The 18490-nt window shown below is 42.6% G+C and overlaps 1 protein-coding gene across 1 annotated transcript in view; it reads left to right on the top strand.

The window, feature by feature from the left end:
- Nucleotides 1-18225, top strand: part of HTR1F (5-hydroxytryptamine receptor 1F) — a 63941-nt gene extending 45716 nt beyond the window's left edge. The window contains exons 2-3 of the mRNA XM_072851711.1: nucleotides 7905-7999; nucleotides 16975-18225. Coding sequence (XP_072707812.1) covers nucleotides 17013-18113 — 1101 coding nt within the window. The 5' untranslated portion in view covers nucleotides 7905-7999; nucleotides 16975-17012 and the 3' untranslated portion in view covers nucleotides 18114-18225. The remainder of the gene's footprint in view (nucleotides 1-7904; nucleotides 8000-16974) is intronic.
- Nucleotides 18226-18490: the final 265 nt, after the last annotated feature.

Here is an 18490-nt window from a genome sequence, read left to right as displayed (position 1 = left end):
TGAGGCTTCAGCTATTCACCACAGGTTTGTTTCAGAGACCCAAACTTGTAATAATCACTTGTCTTTACAAGATTACCTCGAGCAATGTGCAAGCATTTGACCATGCTAAATCTGTAAATACTGAGCATCATTATTTCAGAGTTGCTCTGCAGCATGACTTTCTGGGGATCATTAGTGGCACTCCACACCACAGCATCTGAGCAACCTTTGATGAAATTAGCTTAAGCTAGCCCACAGTCAGACCAAAGGAAGAACAATTGCAAGCTGTAACAGATTATTTGAACTAGATACTTCCTAGCCTAAGTGCATTTTATTCCTTCCTTCAATGCCAGGACTATCCACACAGCTGACAGTTTTCAATATATTTATGAAGCGCAAGTCCTGGAATGTCCATTTTACGTATAGAGATGCTTAAGGCATTCATTGACCCAAGATCTCCTAGCACCTTTGCAGTCACAAAGGAACAGAAGGGACCCTACCACCCTGCTTGGCACCAGCTGCTGGGCATCGCGGGGCGTGTGGGATCCTGGTCGCGCAGGGTGAGTGCCGAGGTGGCAAGGAGATGCCCTGGTGCAGAGAGAGAGAAATCAGTTCAGGGAGGCATGAAGGTGCCAGCACACTTGCTTGATCCATATTGCCCTGGTCCAGCATCCAACAGGGACCTTCCCAAAATAGTTTTGGCACAGATACCAACTTCTAACTGAATAACAATCTCCAGCGTTTAAACCAACTCATCTATTTCTTAAGCCTGAAGAGGCACACTCTGCCACAGTTCCCTAAACTGGGCGGAGGCAAACCAGCAAAAAGGGCGGCCGAGTTCACTGCGCTGGGCAGAGGCACCTGTTTTGTCATGCATTACACACAAACACCAGCTCCATGGTTCTCGCTGGATGTTGCTGCAGAAGCAACATCTGCACAAAGAAGCTACTTTCTTCTTGCCATCCAGCTTCAACAACTGCTCACTACAGGAAAAGCAATTATCTCTTAATCATCACAGAAGTCAGAAGCCAAACATAAAAGCAGCAGATATATATAAAAAAACAACAGACCATGTCAGGCACTCATTTATCTAAATTAAAATCTTTATCCATTTCAACATAATAAGGAGCATAAACCTACTGATCCCATTAAATACAGCTGAAACACATCTTACAGCAATGCTTTTCATCATAATAAAAGGTTAATCTAATGGTCCTGTACCATATTTGATGGTTATTAGAAGAAGTCAGATTTTATTTTGGGGGTTGGTTTGTTTTTTGTTTGGAGTTTGGTTTTTTGTTTTGTTGTTTGTTTGGGGTTTTTTTGTCAGGGTTGGTTTGGTTTGGTTTGGTTTTGCTTCTTTCTTCAGTGTTCTTCTGCACTCATTTTCCATGTTATATCTCATCTCCAACTGACATATATGAGAAACTTTCACGGCATTTAAAGGTCTGTAGCATTTTTTCCACTGCTAGCTGAAAATAATAGGGAAGCAAGGACTTCAGTACATTTGAGCATTTTTCCCTCCTACAGCGCTATCTCAAATCACATGTTTTCTGAAAGCTCCTATGCTGTTTGTTATAAGGTTTTTTTAAATTAAAGTTTGGATTTAGATTAGTTGATGAATAAATGGTTATGTCTATGAGGTTTTCTTCCATGCAGTGCTGCATACTTTCTAGTGAATTGAGAGTATTGACAGTCGATATTGTGGTCAAACCAGGTCATACTGGAGTAATCAAAAGAAAAAATATAGGTGCAATATTAATAAAATGTTATTTCCAACACAACAGATTCAAAGATTTTATGACAAAGTTAGCTGCGTGGCCTAAATTAGCTCCCAATGAAAAAAAATTTCATTATCAGAAACAGAGAAAACAAAGCAATTGGAATAAATTATTTGCAGAAGGAAAATGCTGTGATTGCTTGCCTTGGTCTAAAGCAATCCATTTGAATTATCACAAAGGGTAATAAATGTTGCATTAGAGGTCAAGCAACAGCAAACCTGGGAGCTGCAGCTAATGGTGTTGGGACTTTTCAGCCTCAAAACCCAGAGTTAAACACCTACAGAACAGGCAGAGCTTCCAAGTAAAGGCAATATATTTCATTTCTTCAGATGCTGGCAACTACATTCATTTTATCTGTTCTAACAGCTTTTCCTAATATAGCAAGTCACTAAGCAGAACCTGAGGGCTCGGTTATCCCTCTGCTAAGCAGGATCTGTACCTTGGAGGTGGAGAGGAATGTGCACCCCTCGTACACCAGCACTCGGCACAGACAGCAGTGGGAGCAGTGGGCGCTGGAGCTTGCTGCTCTCCGGCAGCAGATGCAACAAGGCTCCCGCCCTCCCAGGGGCTGAAAGTCCCACTGGAGCCCCAATACCCACCCACAACCTTCAGGGACTAATGCCACTGCTGGAGGGCAGATTCCTCCCCATCCCTCACAGTGCCTGGGTGCAGCGTGGCCTGGCCAGGCTGGGGGCCACCAGGGAGGTGTGGTGCCCTCCCCACCCAACCAGCCCTGTCCCTCAGCCCCCCGCAAGGCGAAACAAGCCAAGGACAGGTCAGCCACAGCCCAGCCACCCCCAGGCACCACCCCAGCCAGGGCAGAGATGCAGAGTTTTTCCCATGGGAGGGAGCAGGGGCACTCACAGAGGTTATAGACCTTCCTAACACAAGGATACACACATGCGGCGTGCCTACAGCCAAAGCAACCCCTGCCACCACCCATTCCCAACCATTGTGTCAGTTGTGACTGTAGTACCAGGCAGGCAAAAGTTTATTTGTGTGCCCTTTTAGATTGACCAAGTATTTTATGCTGGCTGCATACTCTACTTGTATAAATAAGTGAGCATGAAGTTACAGTAGCCCCTAGACACATCAGACAGGAAGAGGCTCCATGGGCTCCCTTACCCGAGATATCACTCTCTGTTCACAAACTCCCTCTTCTGGTTTGGTTTTAGGGTTTCTTTTTGTTTGCTTGGGGGTTTTGTTAAGTGCACGCTCCAAAGAAACCATGGCACAATCTTCAGGACTTTAATCTTCCAGCACTGGAGAGGGAGCCCATGTACCACAGCTGAAGTTTTTAGATGTGTTTTAGATCCTTTCTGCAGTGGATTTAGCCCTGTAGCATTTTTTAGAATTTGCTGCACTACCTATTATATATCACAAACATATGACAAAGGTACCGTGATAGAGCTGGACAGGCCATATAAAATTAGTGTCATCAGCTAGTGATTTGGCTATTTCTCCTCAGGCTTGCTAGTTTTATTTGAAGCTGTAGATACTCAGGTTGATTGATTAGAGAAAGCACCCTCTTTCTGTATGTATATATAACTATCTGCAGCTAGATCTGTATCTTTTTAAGAAAGCCTCTAAACCTTGGGACTATGAGGGGGAATGTTTGATATATATGACCTAGCTACATCCTAAAGATTGTGAATCAAGAAACAAAGAGGTAAAAGAATCCCAGAATGTAATGTCATCATTCAGTTGCTAAAAATGGGAAAAACTGAAATTAGAAAAAGAAACAAAGGACTATACAGATGTGGAGACTTGCCTAAATCTGTTCGTTGCTGCTTTCCAGAAGAGTTAACATTAAATATTCTTCAGCTTCAGAGAGCAAAGACTCATTTTGAACACTAAGGAAATGTAGTTTTCAATAATGACTTCTTAAAATAGAAAACATAGAAATGATGGGCAAAAATATGATGCAATATATACATGTGTACCTACATGAGAGCATACAATGTGAGACCCTTTGCAATATTTCTCATTACTTGTCAGCAGTATATTGCTGTTAAAATGTTAAAAGCCTTTTTCCATAAATTTCAGCAGCTTCAAAGGGTAAAACTGAAAAGGTATTTTAGCAGAGAGCTTCAAAGTTATAGTTTGGTCTTTTCCAGTCTCCTGGTAGAAAAATAGTTTGTCATGCTATAGTCCATAGTTAAATCCTCCAACTTCCCAATGTGAGAGCTGGGCTGTAAGCTATCCAGGGAAAAGCATTCAGCGTTTCCAACAGCGCTAAGCACAATGTTGCTCCCTTACCTAACAAACAAGCCAGATCGTACAGAAGCAATGGCTCGCCTTTGATTTTTCCAGGCCTCTTCCAGTCTCTGAAGATCAGTACATTAACCATTTGCCTCTGTCCTTCACTCCTGCGTTTTACCATGTTATTATGTGAAAGCACATCTTATAATCTTTATCTCTCTCAGAAACTATAGGGGCCATAGACAGCCTACAATTGCCGAGACTACACTGGAAGTTTTTGAACCCTCCTAAAGCAGTTCTGAGTATTGATGTGCCTTCTGCAGATTTGGGCAATTAGAAACAGTTAGCTTAACGCTTCTCTTCCCCACCAAATTAATATTACATGTTGTCACGTGCAAGTACTGTCAAACACCTTTTTTTAAACAGTCCTTGTGAAATGTTTTGAAATATATTGCAAGTACACACCAAGGCTACAAAGAAATGTTCTTATATAAAAAGACAAATTTTATTTTCTCAGCATACGACTTAAGCAGGAAACAGCTGCTAGAATTATTGCTTCTTTATGTTAGTATTATAATCTAAATCTAAAAGATAGCTTTGCTCAACCCTCTTTTGAAACTGCATACTTTTTTCTTACTCAGGAAACAAAGAGCTGAAGTGCTGTCTACAAGCATCCCTAGCATAAAGTAGTATCTAAAGTTTTCTACAGTGCTGAAGGCTTTCATAATCACAAAGTTATGTTTTAAAGGATCTTAGAAAGCCAACATCAATAGATTCTCGGGGGGGGGGGGGGAATCAACAACAGTAAAAAAACCTTTGAAATTTTGTTTGGAAATAGTTTCTTAGGCTTAGCATTTAAGATTCTTTAGCTGCTTTATCAACAAGAAGTTTTGGGGATCAATTGAAGCTGGATAATCTTGTTAAACAATTGCTGTCTGTACTGAATTCCTGGGACAACAATAAGATTGTTTTTCATAATTAATTCTGAATCATCTGCTTAAATTTTAAGAAGCCGTTCACAGTCATCTGTGCTGTATGTCAAGTGTCACAACTACATCGGAATTATGCAAAGGAAAAAAGTTGCGTGTGACAGTCTGTTATTTTCCTATCAGAAATGAAAATGAATTCACAAAGTGTTAGAGAGCTTAAGACCTTATTTAGTAATCACAGCGTCTGCAACAGGAGACCTGACAGATCCAGGAAGCTTCCTAGGGAAGATAAATCCTTGTTTCTGTATTTGGACACATTTTAACACTGTCCTGCTGCTATGAGCTCTCTTGAAAGTGTTGTACCCCTAAAAATATACCCAAGGCCAAAAGCTTCTAAGAATTATTCAGCAAGCTGTGATGCCAGCTGACCACAGAGACAGTCATTCCCTGCCAAAACATGGTGCTGAGATCCCTGTCCTGGCCATGCACGAGTCATTTCCAGACCAGCTGCCGGTCTGGGCATGGCGGCCGCTGCTCCAGTTCACCTCCCTCCCGACCTCACCGCAGCAGCCCCGCGTGGAGCCCAGCAAATGGGCCAGCTTGCTCAGACAGCTCAGCAATCCCAAACGCTGACTTCCACTGCACTGCTCGGCTGTGCTATTTGGCATCCTGGTTCTTCAAAGAAATTACTGCATTTGCATGCATTCAATGCAATTCAGCAGCAGCGTGGGATATACACGCATCCAAGTGCTATGCGGGGGGCACTCCAGCACCCCTCCTCCCCACGCACTCCACTTCCTCAAGTTCTCCCCCAGCTTTCTCATCTGATGCACTCTCGCCTTTCTCCATAGCTCTCCTAGCCACATCTTTTTTTTTATTTTATGCAGGCTGTCCCAGGACTTGTTTTTACAAATATTGGTACTTTTAAAGGAGAACATGTTACAATGCAATAATAAACTGAAGTAGAGACAAAGGCATGCTCAAGATCTGCAGAGTACTTTGAAACTGTGAAAAGGAGGAAAGCTAAAGCCCAATCTGCACTAGAGAAGTTTTGCCAGCATAGCTGCATCCCAGATCTCGGACATAGATGGTTTATCCAGGCCTGGAACAAAAGCTTTTTTGCCATTAGCACTTATGCCAATTCACTGAGTGAACTAAACTCTTCTGGCTACAACATTCAGTTCTGTCAATGCTAGGATTTAAATCTTAAAAACAAAACAAAACAAAACAAAAAACCAAACAAAAAACCTCACACACAACTGGAAAAGCCTATGAAAGTAGCAAATGAGGACTTCCTAGGTATCTGGTACCCTGCCTCCCTTGAAAGATACACTCCCTAGACAAAAGTTTCATGTGGTGCTCGTGGAGAGTCTGACCAACCAGCTACCTGCCCACATTAATGCTCTGCCTCCACACAGGAGAAAGCATGTACAAGAATGGCTCTACGTTTTGTATTACCAGCAATGTAGCACTCCATGCAGAGTACAAGAAGTCATGTCCTTTTTAGTACAGACCTAAGTTTGAAGGCACAGAATCTGGATTTTGGAAAGACGGCCCCCAACCTAAGTGTTCGCAGTGGTGAATAAATCAATCTTAGTAGAAACATCAACAAAAAATTGCAGTGCCAGTTAGGAAGCACGAGTCTCAGCTGTATAATTACACCTCTCTGCCTCTTCACTACAAACTCTACCAACAGGAGTCTCTGTTTACCGATGAAGGAGGCTAATAGCTTGGATCTCTACAGGCTGACACAGTACCACATGGTGTGGCTTCAAGTCCACTGCGAGTCAGTCCAACCACGGCGATCTAAGCCAGCCTGACCTGAGGACAGTTTAGTTACTGCTTCTAAAGTGAAAACTCCTGGGCAGGTTCCCAGGCTGAGATTTTATCTGACAGCTCCAATATAGGACCTTCCTGTGCAAGTATCTCAGGTCCACTTAGTAAGATTTCCCCAGCCTCCCACCTGCCTGTTCACAGCTCCAGCTGTGCACTCAGAGTTCACTTTTTCCATGCTAAGCTTTTGTGCAGCAGTTTCAAGAAAGACTCTGCATTACAGACCTTAACAAGGCGACCCTCCACAGCCCACACGCTGCTTCCTGGGGGTCTGCAGTTTGCCAGCATTTCAGACAGGACAGGGTCTGTTGTGCCATTCCCCCATGGCACGTCCTTCTCTGTGCAGTGGTGGCAGCCCTCTGCACAGAGCAGGGCCCACGACCCTTTGCCACCCAGGCAAACAGCAGGAGCTTGCACTTGCCCTTCCCCTCCTCACACCCTTTACAGGGTCTCTCTCCCTAGAGTTGCCGTCGTTCACTGGTGGAAGTCATCAGGGCAAGGCAGCCTGGCACCCTCTGGCAGAAAAGCTTTGTCTGAAGGAAAAAACAAACATTCCTCCACAACAAAATCCCTTCCCAAGGATGCATCACTTTGAGAAAGCTTTCAACAAATTCTGCCTGTTTCCTGGCAGCATGTAGGTCCTTTTCTCTCTGTCTTTCCCAGGAAGCCTGCAAAAAAACATTTGGAGTGCTACTTCCGCTGAAAAGTTGAGGCTCTTAATTTTCCTCCCACTTCCAAACCCACCAACTTTAAGGACTGTTTTGTTTGTTTTACTTAAAATACTTCTTGGCCAGGACTACATGTGCATCATTCAGAGGAAACAGCCTGAATTGTCTCAGTTAGTCCTGACAAAGAAAATATTAGAGAACTGCTGTTCAGTGCAAACCCAATGCAGAGTTTACTATCTGATAGGCCTGTTTAATCACATATGGATAACAAAACCAAGGGAAAGACCTTCAGTCTATGAGATTATCAGATGAGGACTAAAAGAAAGACAAATGAAATGGTGAAAAGAAGTACAAGAAAAGACACTGGGAAGTATGCAGTAAGATAGTCTTTGTAAAAAAGCATCAGTCTTCAAAAACTAGGCAGAGATGAGACTGCAGATTATGTGAATTTTGCCATGTCTCCAACTTGTAAGTGATTAACCACAGACTTGTACTGTTCTTGTGTCATGCAGAAGCCCTGCTGCAGAGGAGGAGCACACTGATGCATCACTTCCACTCCTCTTCCAACAAACTCTTCTGAGACCAATTCTCCCTCAAAGCTGTCCTGGTAAGCACACAGCAGAAAAAGAAATATCCTATTGTTGGCCCAGGTGATAGTTTGAAAATGAGGTTTTCTTACCTTGTAGATTGAAATAGAGATCTTTTCCAGGCACATATTTGAAAATATTGTTTTGTTACTGTCCAGGAGTAAACAAGGTAATTTCTTCCAGTTGAATAAAAGCTTTCACGGTTCTTATGTAATAAAAATAAATGTTATATTTGATAAAACTCCCAAGGAACTAAGAAAAAAGGTCCCCACATTATCTTGGAAGTCAGGTAAAACAGTAGCTATTCCACCTAAATGCCTGTTAACTGGGAGTGAGGGGGAAGTGTTTTCCAGTTTAACTCCTCCTTGTAATAGAGTTTCAGAGGTAGGTGTAGCGGTGAAAAAGGTTTGTGACTTACAACTGTGTACGCATGTGTTTTCAGAGGGCTGGCAAAGAACACATGGCCCCGAAGCATAAGGATGAGTGGGAAGTGGGAGAAACAAGGCTGCATTTTATTACCAAAGGAAGTAAAACTACCTCTCAACCTCCTTGCTCCAACGATGCTTTGTGATTCCTACAGGTTTCAAGCCCTTACCTGAAAGGCAGTGTTTTGAAACACAAGCAAAGACATTCTGCATTTTCACCTCACTGTACAAATTTAGATAATCATGAAAGAAGCCCCTCCTGCACAGTATGAAACTAGTTGTACAAATTATATAGAGATGGGTGAACAGTCACTTCTTTGATTCACTGCCAATCCAAAGGAAAACTTGAAACAAAAACAAACAAACAAAACCTTTGCTTTTTCTTCAACAGAACTAAAAAAAAATATATATTTTTTTAAAACATTTTTCCTAATACAGAAAATTTTTGGTTGAACAGAACATTTCAGGCTGTTAAATCAAACTAAATTAAGGGTGGGTGGCCAAAGAGTGGGGATAGGAAGTGAGTGGCCCACCCATGATATGGAGAGTCCAAGTTCAGATCCACCATCCAAGGGACACATGCATCTAAGGACAGGGTGTTGACCACATGGTTACATGGGACTTTGTCTGTCCGTATAGAATACTTGCGATCATGAAGGTACCATTTTGCTCAGTGGAGAGCTCACATAGGTGGATGGGGTGCCCAGACACTACTTTGTTTCTCACAGATATTTATTTACACAGCTCAGAACAGCAGCAGCAGAAGAGATAGCAGGAAGCAGCTCCCATGAGCGCTGTTGTCCAGGACCTGGTCCTCTGGGACTCTTCCACACCATATACAATATAAGAGGCAACTATCCAGACTACTATCCTGAGAGCTCTGGACTAGGGATTCAGACCAGCCTTAAATAGGAGGGGAACCTGAATCCCCTCATCTAATGAATTATAAAAATAACTCAGTGCCATCTCCTCTGGTGAATTATGAATATGGGTCTGAAATTTTCCCTTTCTCCAGCCAAAATGATCAAATTCCTAACAGGTTCACTGTCCAGTTACCCAACAACTGAAGCTGCATTTGGGAGGCATGTTTACTGTTTTATATAAGCAAGTCTGTCACCCTGTGGACCATACCATTCTTGCTGTTCCTCCTTCCCCCCTCCCAGAGGGCTGGCAGAGAAGCTGGCTTGCCTCCCCCCCATCCCCCTCAGCTAGATTAAAACAGATGGCAGAGGGACATGAAATAAAGAGCAAACACAAATGAGTGACTAATTTTCCAAAAGGAGAAAAAGAAACCAAGCCCTCAACTTCAACACTAGAAGCAGCAAGGAATGCATAATTACTTTCTGAACATCATTCTTCCATATAAGCAAATGCAGCAGTTGCTACAAATATGATGACAATAAGCAGGGGAGGTATCCTCCAGGGCAGGCTTGACAAGCAGCATAGGACTACGCTGCAGTCCAACAGATGCGAGTAGAGAACATGGCAAAGGCACCAAGGAGTGCATCACAGACTAACCCCACCTATACAGCAGCCCTGCTTCCCAGGCAGGTTTTGCTCAGCGCTCTGCTCATGGTTACCTGGCTGAGTTTAAAGCTAGCTCAAGTGGTACCTCCCCAGGAACTGCAGCAACACCTTTGAAATGCAGGAGGCAAGGAGCTGCCCCTCTGTGACAGAGGCATGGGAATCCCTGTTATGTGAGGTTGTCACGTTTGGGCTTGAAGAGTCTGGTATTTTGCAGACTGGAATACACAGAGCACTTGGTAATGCTCATGAAGTAACGAAGCAAGGACCAAAGCCTTCTGGAGGGAGATGTGTCAAAGGACTCACAGCCAGCACGCTGCAATTTATACACCCTCAATAGGAAACAAGAAGGTGAGTTAATTACACCAGAGAGATGAGGACAGGAGCTATTTCAGTGTTTCATTCTGCCCCCTTGCCAGAGACTACTGCCTTCGTTCCGGTCCCGATGGAGTTGGTGCTTGCATCTCTCTTGTCAGCATCCAGCAGCACAGGGCAAGTTCACCTTCCCTGGCAGCTTGAGCAAGCCCTCAGATTTAGCATCTCAGCTGCTTCAGTGGAAGCACTACCTCCCTCCTGTTGATTTTGCTCCAGAAGCAATAACATGACAGAGCAGACATACAGGGTGGTAACTTTCAGGGCTAAGTCAGTCAGACTTTGTCATTTTGGCCATTTGGGATTATTTCTGTTGGCTGAAAGAATTTAAAGAGCCATCCAGAAAATTAAAGCAAGCATCATCTTTGTTGTGCCTGACACCAAATACACTGCAGCATATCATTTTGCCAACACAGGCACTCTTAGACTGGAAACATGGCTAAGAAAAGCATCAAATGCAGGTTTACTACGCAACTTCTGTGCCTTGCATTCAAGGCACAGAAATGGACTTTTCTTTGCCGTTCTGTAAGAAATCAGAGCGCCTGGGCTCAGGCAATAAATGGATTTGTACATCTCTAAGCTGGAGGCATGTATTCTCCAGGACTCTCAGATTTGTTTTCTTCATATGTTACACTGATATTCAGGGCATGCTGCAAAGCCTATCTATTTACCCATGCTTTTCCTGAGGGGGTGCTTGGGAGGCAAAATTCTGTATTATCTTTAGTTTATATTAGTTCGATTGATTTATCTGTGATTGTGTAGTTATTTGTGGTCTGTGTTTCTAGAAATGGGTCTGTTACGACCTTCTACAAGTGGAAGTGATAAATAACTCCAGTCAACTGAGACTCAAGCAGCAAAACCTAAACAGCTTTTGAGTTACTCCTCCAGCTTACCCATACATTTCAGGTCCAGAGCGTGCTCAGTCCGGTGGATTGAGACAGTACCGCCCAAAACAGGGAATCCAAAGCATTACTTCAGCATGCACAATGAGTATTTGCTGACTGATGAAGAACTGGAAATAACCTTCTAGTTAAGCAGCAGATATAGGGAAAAAAAAGAAGTTTTAAGCATGTAGAAATGCAGATTGGGTAAGGAAAGCTGGCAACCTTGTGATTTCTGCTTCGCACTTCAAACTGCTGATAGACATCTACTTTGCATTCCAGGAATGGCAGGTTTGCAGCAACTGCTTTCAGCTGGCAAGTAACTCCTCTTACAAACCCACCAGTCACCCCTACCGTGCCCCAGGGGATGCACTGTGGCTTTAGAAGCCTTAGAAAGAATTACTGGGAGGAAATAAATTAAGGACAAGGCACTCAGAATCAAGTGAAAATGCTCCTCTCCTCTTCTTCACCTGTTGGGACTCTAGGGTTCAGGCTCAACAAAGTACATATCCCCTATCGAGTCCAGTAGAAGTTCACCCTCTTTAAACAGATTTGTTTAATCCAAAAGAGTACTATTTCCCTCTACTTATATTTAATACAATGGATCATTACTAAGCTAATTGTCATTAGTACAGCACATGGTTGGTATCTAAAGGCACACAGGCACATCAGGAAGGATTTTTACAAGCTCATAAATACTGGTTTCAGAAGCAACTTTAGCTCCCAGGCAAGGCTGGTTCTTATAACTACTTTATCCTTCTATGGTTATTTTAGTCTTACTTCCAGTAAGTGTCTGGTTAGCCTATACAGGAGCAGGTGATAAAAACAGGATAACTGAAAACAAGCATAGAGTCTTTCCCTTCATCAGAAGAAGTTTGTAGGATCAGTTTCCACTGGAGCAAGAAAGCTGGGCCTTTCTAACTGACTTACAGATCAGTTTGGCCAACAGAGCAAGGGATCCCACTAGAAGGTGAAACACTTCATCATTTCAAAGCCAGCTGAAGCCTCTCTGGGTGAGAGAGATGGGCAGGATCTGTCTCTGCCACTGGCACAACTTTGTGTTTACTTAATGCACAAAGGCTGTTATCGCTGTCTCTTTAAATACTCTTCCTTCAATCAGTTACTCATTTTGTTTTCTGAGTGCTGTTACTGTTTTTAAATTAAAGACGTATTTTGCTAAGAAATCCGCATGGAAAAAAGCAAGCAAACACCCCCCCAGTACACTCAGAAAACTTGTATTCAAAAGCAGTACTTAAACTCTAATCAGCAAGTTTTCTCACTGCCAGTGCTTAAAGCAATATAAAACAAACAAGGACCAAAAATCAAGAGCTGTAAACTTCTAACAGTTCAGTCTAAATTCAGGATCCCAAAGAGTAGGCTCACTATGCCTTTCCCAAAGGCATTGCCAGCCATGTTTCTCCAGAAAATGGTGTTTCATATTATTTTCCAGGTTTACTGAAAGGCAGAGGAGTGCTGTTTTCCAAACCTGGAAGGACAGACTAATGCTATTGAACAAAAGCAATTTTATTACTATTCTGTAAATCTCAGACATAAGTGGGTGGTTATGGGCTTAATAACATATACATATGCTCCTGCAAAACTGAGGAGCACCAACAACACTCCCTTTTCTTTGAGTGGTCACTAGACAAATTCAATGTTTACTTTTGTGATAAGGCTGCGCAGACGTTTTCCCCCACGCCATCTAAACAAGATAAGTAGGATGATACATGTGCTTTTACCGACAAGGAAGCACTTACATTCAGGTCACCTTAACATGCCATGTCTGGGAGGGAAGGGAAAAAGATTTGTAGAAGTGGCTAATTGCTCAAAAATAACAATGTTCATGTATCCAAGATAACAGACACACTGTCTTAGGTGAACAGCAGCTTCCTTTGTTTACAGGGCTCTTGTTCAGCAACTGAAGGCTAATATTTTAATGGGTCAACTGAAATACCATACTTGTATTTTAATAGCAGTTACAGATTAATTTACTGTGTTAAGATCTATAATGAAGATAAAGTACGAGACATCATTTTCACCAATCTTAAATTCAAGATAATATAATGCAATACACAGAATCGAAGCTTCACATCTTTCAAAAGTTTTCTAACAACAGCTGCCTATTGAAACTGTAATAATAAAAAACAATACTTCCAACTGCAGCAAGAGCAACTTCCATGGAATAAGAAATATTAGTGATAAGCTGACAAATTCAGCTCAGCCCTTCAAGAAGGGCACTGAGTTGCCAGTTCCACAAAAGCATCTGGACTGTAAGAATATCTTGGAAAGTAGTTATATGTTGCTGCTGAACCCATTCTATAATTGTTGAAATATAGATTTCTCTTCAGTTCAGCATGGCTGCAAGTTTGTTTTCATTCACCAAAGTAAATTCACTACTCAGAGAAGAGGGCTCCAAGTCTTCCATGCTTCCTTTTGAAGTCTTGTGTCAGGTATGTGGCCGTAAGGAGATGCCCACACCACAGGGCAGAGGGACTGTACCTGCCTGCTCTGCTGTGAGGCAAGAGCTCGGCAGACTCACACAGGGATAACAGCAAAGTCTGAGCTGAAAGTACAGCGTGTAGTTATGCCAGTATGCCCACAGCACCTGGGGGTATCGCCTGAGGTTAGATCTTCCCTGCACTAAATGCATACAAGAGATAATTCGTGCTACTAAGAGAAACAATACAAATATGCGAAGTAAGGTAGCAGGGAAGTACTCCTGTAGCTATTTTACAGAGAATGAACTGAAGCACTTTAATGAATTTGCTCAAAAATTGACAAGGAAAGCCTACAGCAGAGGGGCAGAAGCCAGCTCGCCTGCATCCTAATCCAGTGCACTGTTTACAGGATCATCCTTCATACTCCTAAAAGTGATCCAGTTGCTTGCTGAGGACAGAAGCCAGTGATGGCCAGTGATTGAGCTCAGTTCAACTTAGCAGGAGAAAATCCAGAATTAGTTCATCCTGGAAGTGATCAAAAGAGAGAGAAGCGGTAGTCCTTAAACACTGCCAGCGTTTCAACTCCACATATTTATAAAACCATCTTTTTAGCTACTGATCACCCAATAACCTTGCGCGAATTCCCACCACAGTTAGCAGAGGATCCCCATCCCACTTGGACAGGAAAGCCACCAAACTTTGTGACTGGCAGTCCCAAGCAGCACAGCCCACTGAATGGCTCTGCAACCTCAAAAGGAGCCACCACCTTGGAGGGCAGATCTTGTCACCATACTGCTGTCTCCCTTGGATGGAGCCACACTCTTTGGTCTGCACAGCAGGGACCACCTTGGACACCCGCTGCCGGGGCTGTGAGGGCAAGAGCAGAGGGTCTTAACACTCCACATAGGAACAGGAGGGCAGTATGTCCAGATGGGTACCATTAAAGAACAGGTTATGTCCCACAAACAGGAGACCCCAGCGCAATTATCTAACAGTAGTACACTAAAAACTCAGTGTGGTAGTCTTCGATACTGCTGTGTTTCCATGCTAGCAGCCTGAATGAAATCTGAGTGTACCAGCTGATAATCTTAAAACCACACAGAGAAGCATAATCTGTGCACATGGCAAGTAAGCACATTTCTGTCACTATGCGTCTTATAAAAAGCCTCTAAATCACTGCAGCACTAAGGAAACCTACTTATTCCTACACACCAGTTTTGCAAGCCCACCCATACTATTTTCCTTACTCCGTGGTCTCAAACTGAATAATCTTTCAAAAGCTATTAATCAGCTTTCATTATCTCTAAATTGCTTTTTGCTTGCTTGCAATTAAGGACTAATATGCAAAGAGTTAGAAATTTATAAGGTAATTAACTATAATGAGTAACTGTTCTAAAATATGATCAACTGCTGGATATCAACAGAAGTCCTAGTTTTTCCCAATAAACTTTTTCTTCCCATGTATTTATACAAGCTCAAAAATGAAGATTTATTTAGCAGAGGTTGAACATTCACCAGAAAATACTATAAGTGCCTATTCCTTCTCTGGAAGGCAGCTAGCTATAGACAAAAAATATCTGCAAACTAGCAATTACTGTGGATTCAGAAGGTTTTAAGGTGACACTGACATGATGAAAGATCTATTTTTATGCCTGTGAAGTATATTTCAAGTTCAGAGAGAGGAACACAGAGAGAAAGAGAGCACATGCATGCTGTAATCAGCTCATGCACACGACAAGATTCTGCTCAGCGTTTGTGAATATCACCATGTAAAATGCATTTCCTTTCCTTGTTCTTCCATACAATTAAATGTTGGCCAAGCAATGCTAAAAACCTTTTTGAGTAGGTCAATAGCATATTAAGCATTTCCCAGGTTAGAATATCAAACCAAATTAGTGAGCTAGGTCCAAGGTTATATACAGTATATGAGATTCTTTTTAAGCCACTCCAGCATAATACCACAAAGCTTCAGTTATGTTAATGAGACCCATTTTTCCTAAGAAAAATTATTCACTTATTTTACGTATTTCCCTACATGTGGCATCCAATGCAACACAAACACAACCCACTCACTACACCCTAAGTGTTGTGTTAAGTAAAGTTATCAGAGAAAACCCCACCTCATCTGGTAGATCGTGCACTCACAAGAAATTGCATGTCAAAACCTGCAAGAGGATGAAATCTGATCCTCTTAACTGGGAGTTACAAGCTCTAGTCTAGAAAGCTGGAAACTCATACTTCAGCTGCAGTCCGTAGAGTGCTCAGAAACCCTTCTTGATAAGAGAGTAGGGTGCACATCCTCAGAACATAACCGAGAACTTATTTCATCAGTATTTCCCTGCTTTTTGCTTCCTGCAGAGCCGTAAGAGGTGTTACACTGTTTCTGTAGAGAAAGTCATTAGCAGAACAACTAGTATCCAAGCTTTCTGCAGTTTTCTTCAGCACCAACCACAGAATAGCAAAACTTGAGGAGAAGTAATGATGTTTTCAAGACTCTAATCTATGTATAATATTTGTTAGACAATAAGTCAACCATTTGAAGCTTTAAAATACATTCAGCTGTTTCATTTTAGAGTTGCGCAAGAGGAAGCTCTAAAATGAAACTTTCACACGCAATCGTTTCTTCTCCTGTTTGTACTGCAGTGTTTTACATTTCTGTTTTCTTGTGAAAACTATGTCCCCATTTAGAAAGCCCATGCTTATCTATACACAAGGAAGGACTCTCATACTGATGGGGAAAAAGGAAAACTCCTTTTTAGAGTTTTAGGAAGCATTATGGATATATAGAGAAAAGAAGCATTATGCCTGCTTCCTGTGGATTAGTTTTCAACAGTCGTTACATTGCTTAGTGGAGTCCACAGTGCTAGCCTAAAAGCAGTATTAGTACTTAGGTTAGGATGGGATTGTCCACTTTTAAGCAGTTTCAGGACTCCACTACAATCCATTCAGAGTCAGCATTCAGCAGGAGGGCTGGCTCTGCACCCTGGGGGCTGCACTGATGCTGCTGCCCTGCTCGAGGAACAAGGCTGGTTCCCCCGTGCAGTGACGTGCAGCACCCCACAGGGCAGGGCCATCCCAGGCGCCATGGCACGCTCCTCTCCCCTGCCATGCAAACATGCCCTGCAAACATGCCATGCAAACAGCATGGCCAAGGAGAAAGAGGAAGCCCCTCTTTCTGGAGGCAGACCATCCCGCATAGTGCTAGCCAGGAAAATCTGTCTGGAGCCAGAATCACTTCTAATGATAAGTCTGAGGTTCTGGTAAGTTTGGGGCCCACAGCCTTTTAAGATGACAAAAATCAAGACTTCCTGGAGGCTGAGGATGCACTTTCTGAACGTTTTTACTTTTCCAACAGGTAACTGCTACTGGGAAAGGTCACCTTTAAAAGGGAACATGGATTTAATAAACTCAACTGAACAAAACAGTACATCAGAAGAACTATTCAAATGGGTGACATCCAAGATTCTCATTTCCATTACCCTGTCTGTGCTTGCGCTAATGACAACGGCCATCAATTCTCTCGTGATGACTGCAATAATTGTGACAAGAAAGCTCCACCACCCCGCCAACTACTTAATCTGCTCTCTTGCAGTGACTGATTTCCTTGTGGCAGTCCTAGTGATGCCCTTCAGCATCGTCTACATTGTAAAGGAGACCTGGATCATGGGGCAAGTGGTGTGTGACATTTGGCTGAGCGTGGACATTACATGCTGCACATGTTCCATCTTGCATCTCTCTGCCATTGCTTTGGACCGGTACAGAGCAATCACGGATGCTGTGGAATATGCACAGAAAAGGACACCCAAGCATGCTGGCATCATGATTGCAGTGGTATGGATCATATCCATTTTTATCTCCATGCCGCCTTTGTTTTGGCGGCACCAGACGACCAGCAGAGATGACGAATGCATCATCAAACATGACCACATTGTTTTCACCATTTACTCTACATTTGGCGCCTTCTATATCCCGCTGGCCTTGATTCTGATCCTTTATTACAAGATATACAAGGCAGCAAAGACATTTCACAGAAGAAGCGTCAGCCGGATTGTAAGGGAGGAGGTAAATGGACAAGTCCTTTTGGACGCAGGTGAAAGAAGCACCAAATCGGCTTCAATGCCCAGCACAGTGGAGAAGACATCAGATCCCCTGGTGGACTGCGATAAAATCAATATCACCCTACGAAGCCCCAGGTCTGAATCTAAGCACGAGAAGTCCTGGAAAAAACAGAGAATCTCTAGCACAAGAGAGCGAAAGGCAGCAACTACGCTGGGTCTGATCTTGGGGGCATTTGTGATCTGCTGGCTCCCTTTTTTTGTAAAAGAAGTAGTTGTTAATACCTGTGAAAGATGTCACATCTCAGAAGACATGTCTAATTTCCTAGCATGGCTGGGATATATAAATTCCCTTATTAACCCTCTAATCTACACAATCTTTAATGAAGATTTCAAGAAAGCCTTCCAGAAGCTTGTGCGGTGTAGGCAATATCTTTAAGAGCTTTTGTTCATATAAGGAGAACATACTCATTGTTTTTTTTAACCTGTATAAGTTTATATAACCGAGATGACATTTGTTGTATTTAAGGAAAAGCACCAAGACTCTGCATTTACATCATGACTTCTTTGTATCAGTAGTACTGGGAGCATAAATTGCCCAAGTTTTAGACATGGATCATCTGGGATCAGTTTTGCTCTGGAAAAAGAGGTAGCATATTGCGGCTCTGATCCTGTTGGGATTTGCACAGCTGCCTAACTTGAAGCATAAGGTATTACCTTAAATATTAAGGAAAAACACACTTGAAGTAGGCAAAGAAACAAAATTTAAAAAAAAAGGCAAGTAACCCTCAGTCATCAATGAAGTTTTAAGTAAAA

This window comes from Ciconia boyciana, chromosome 1 (genome assembly GCF_034638445.1).
Source record: "Ciconia boyciana chromosome 1, ASM3463844v1, whole genome shotgun sequence".
Taxonomy (NCBI): domain Eukaryota; kingdom Metazoa; phylum Chordata; class Aves; order Ciconiiformes; family Ciconiidae; genus Ciconia; species Ciconia boyciana.
Note: the sequence above shows the minus strand (reverse complement) of the source record. Positions and strands in the feature narration are given on the sequence as shown.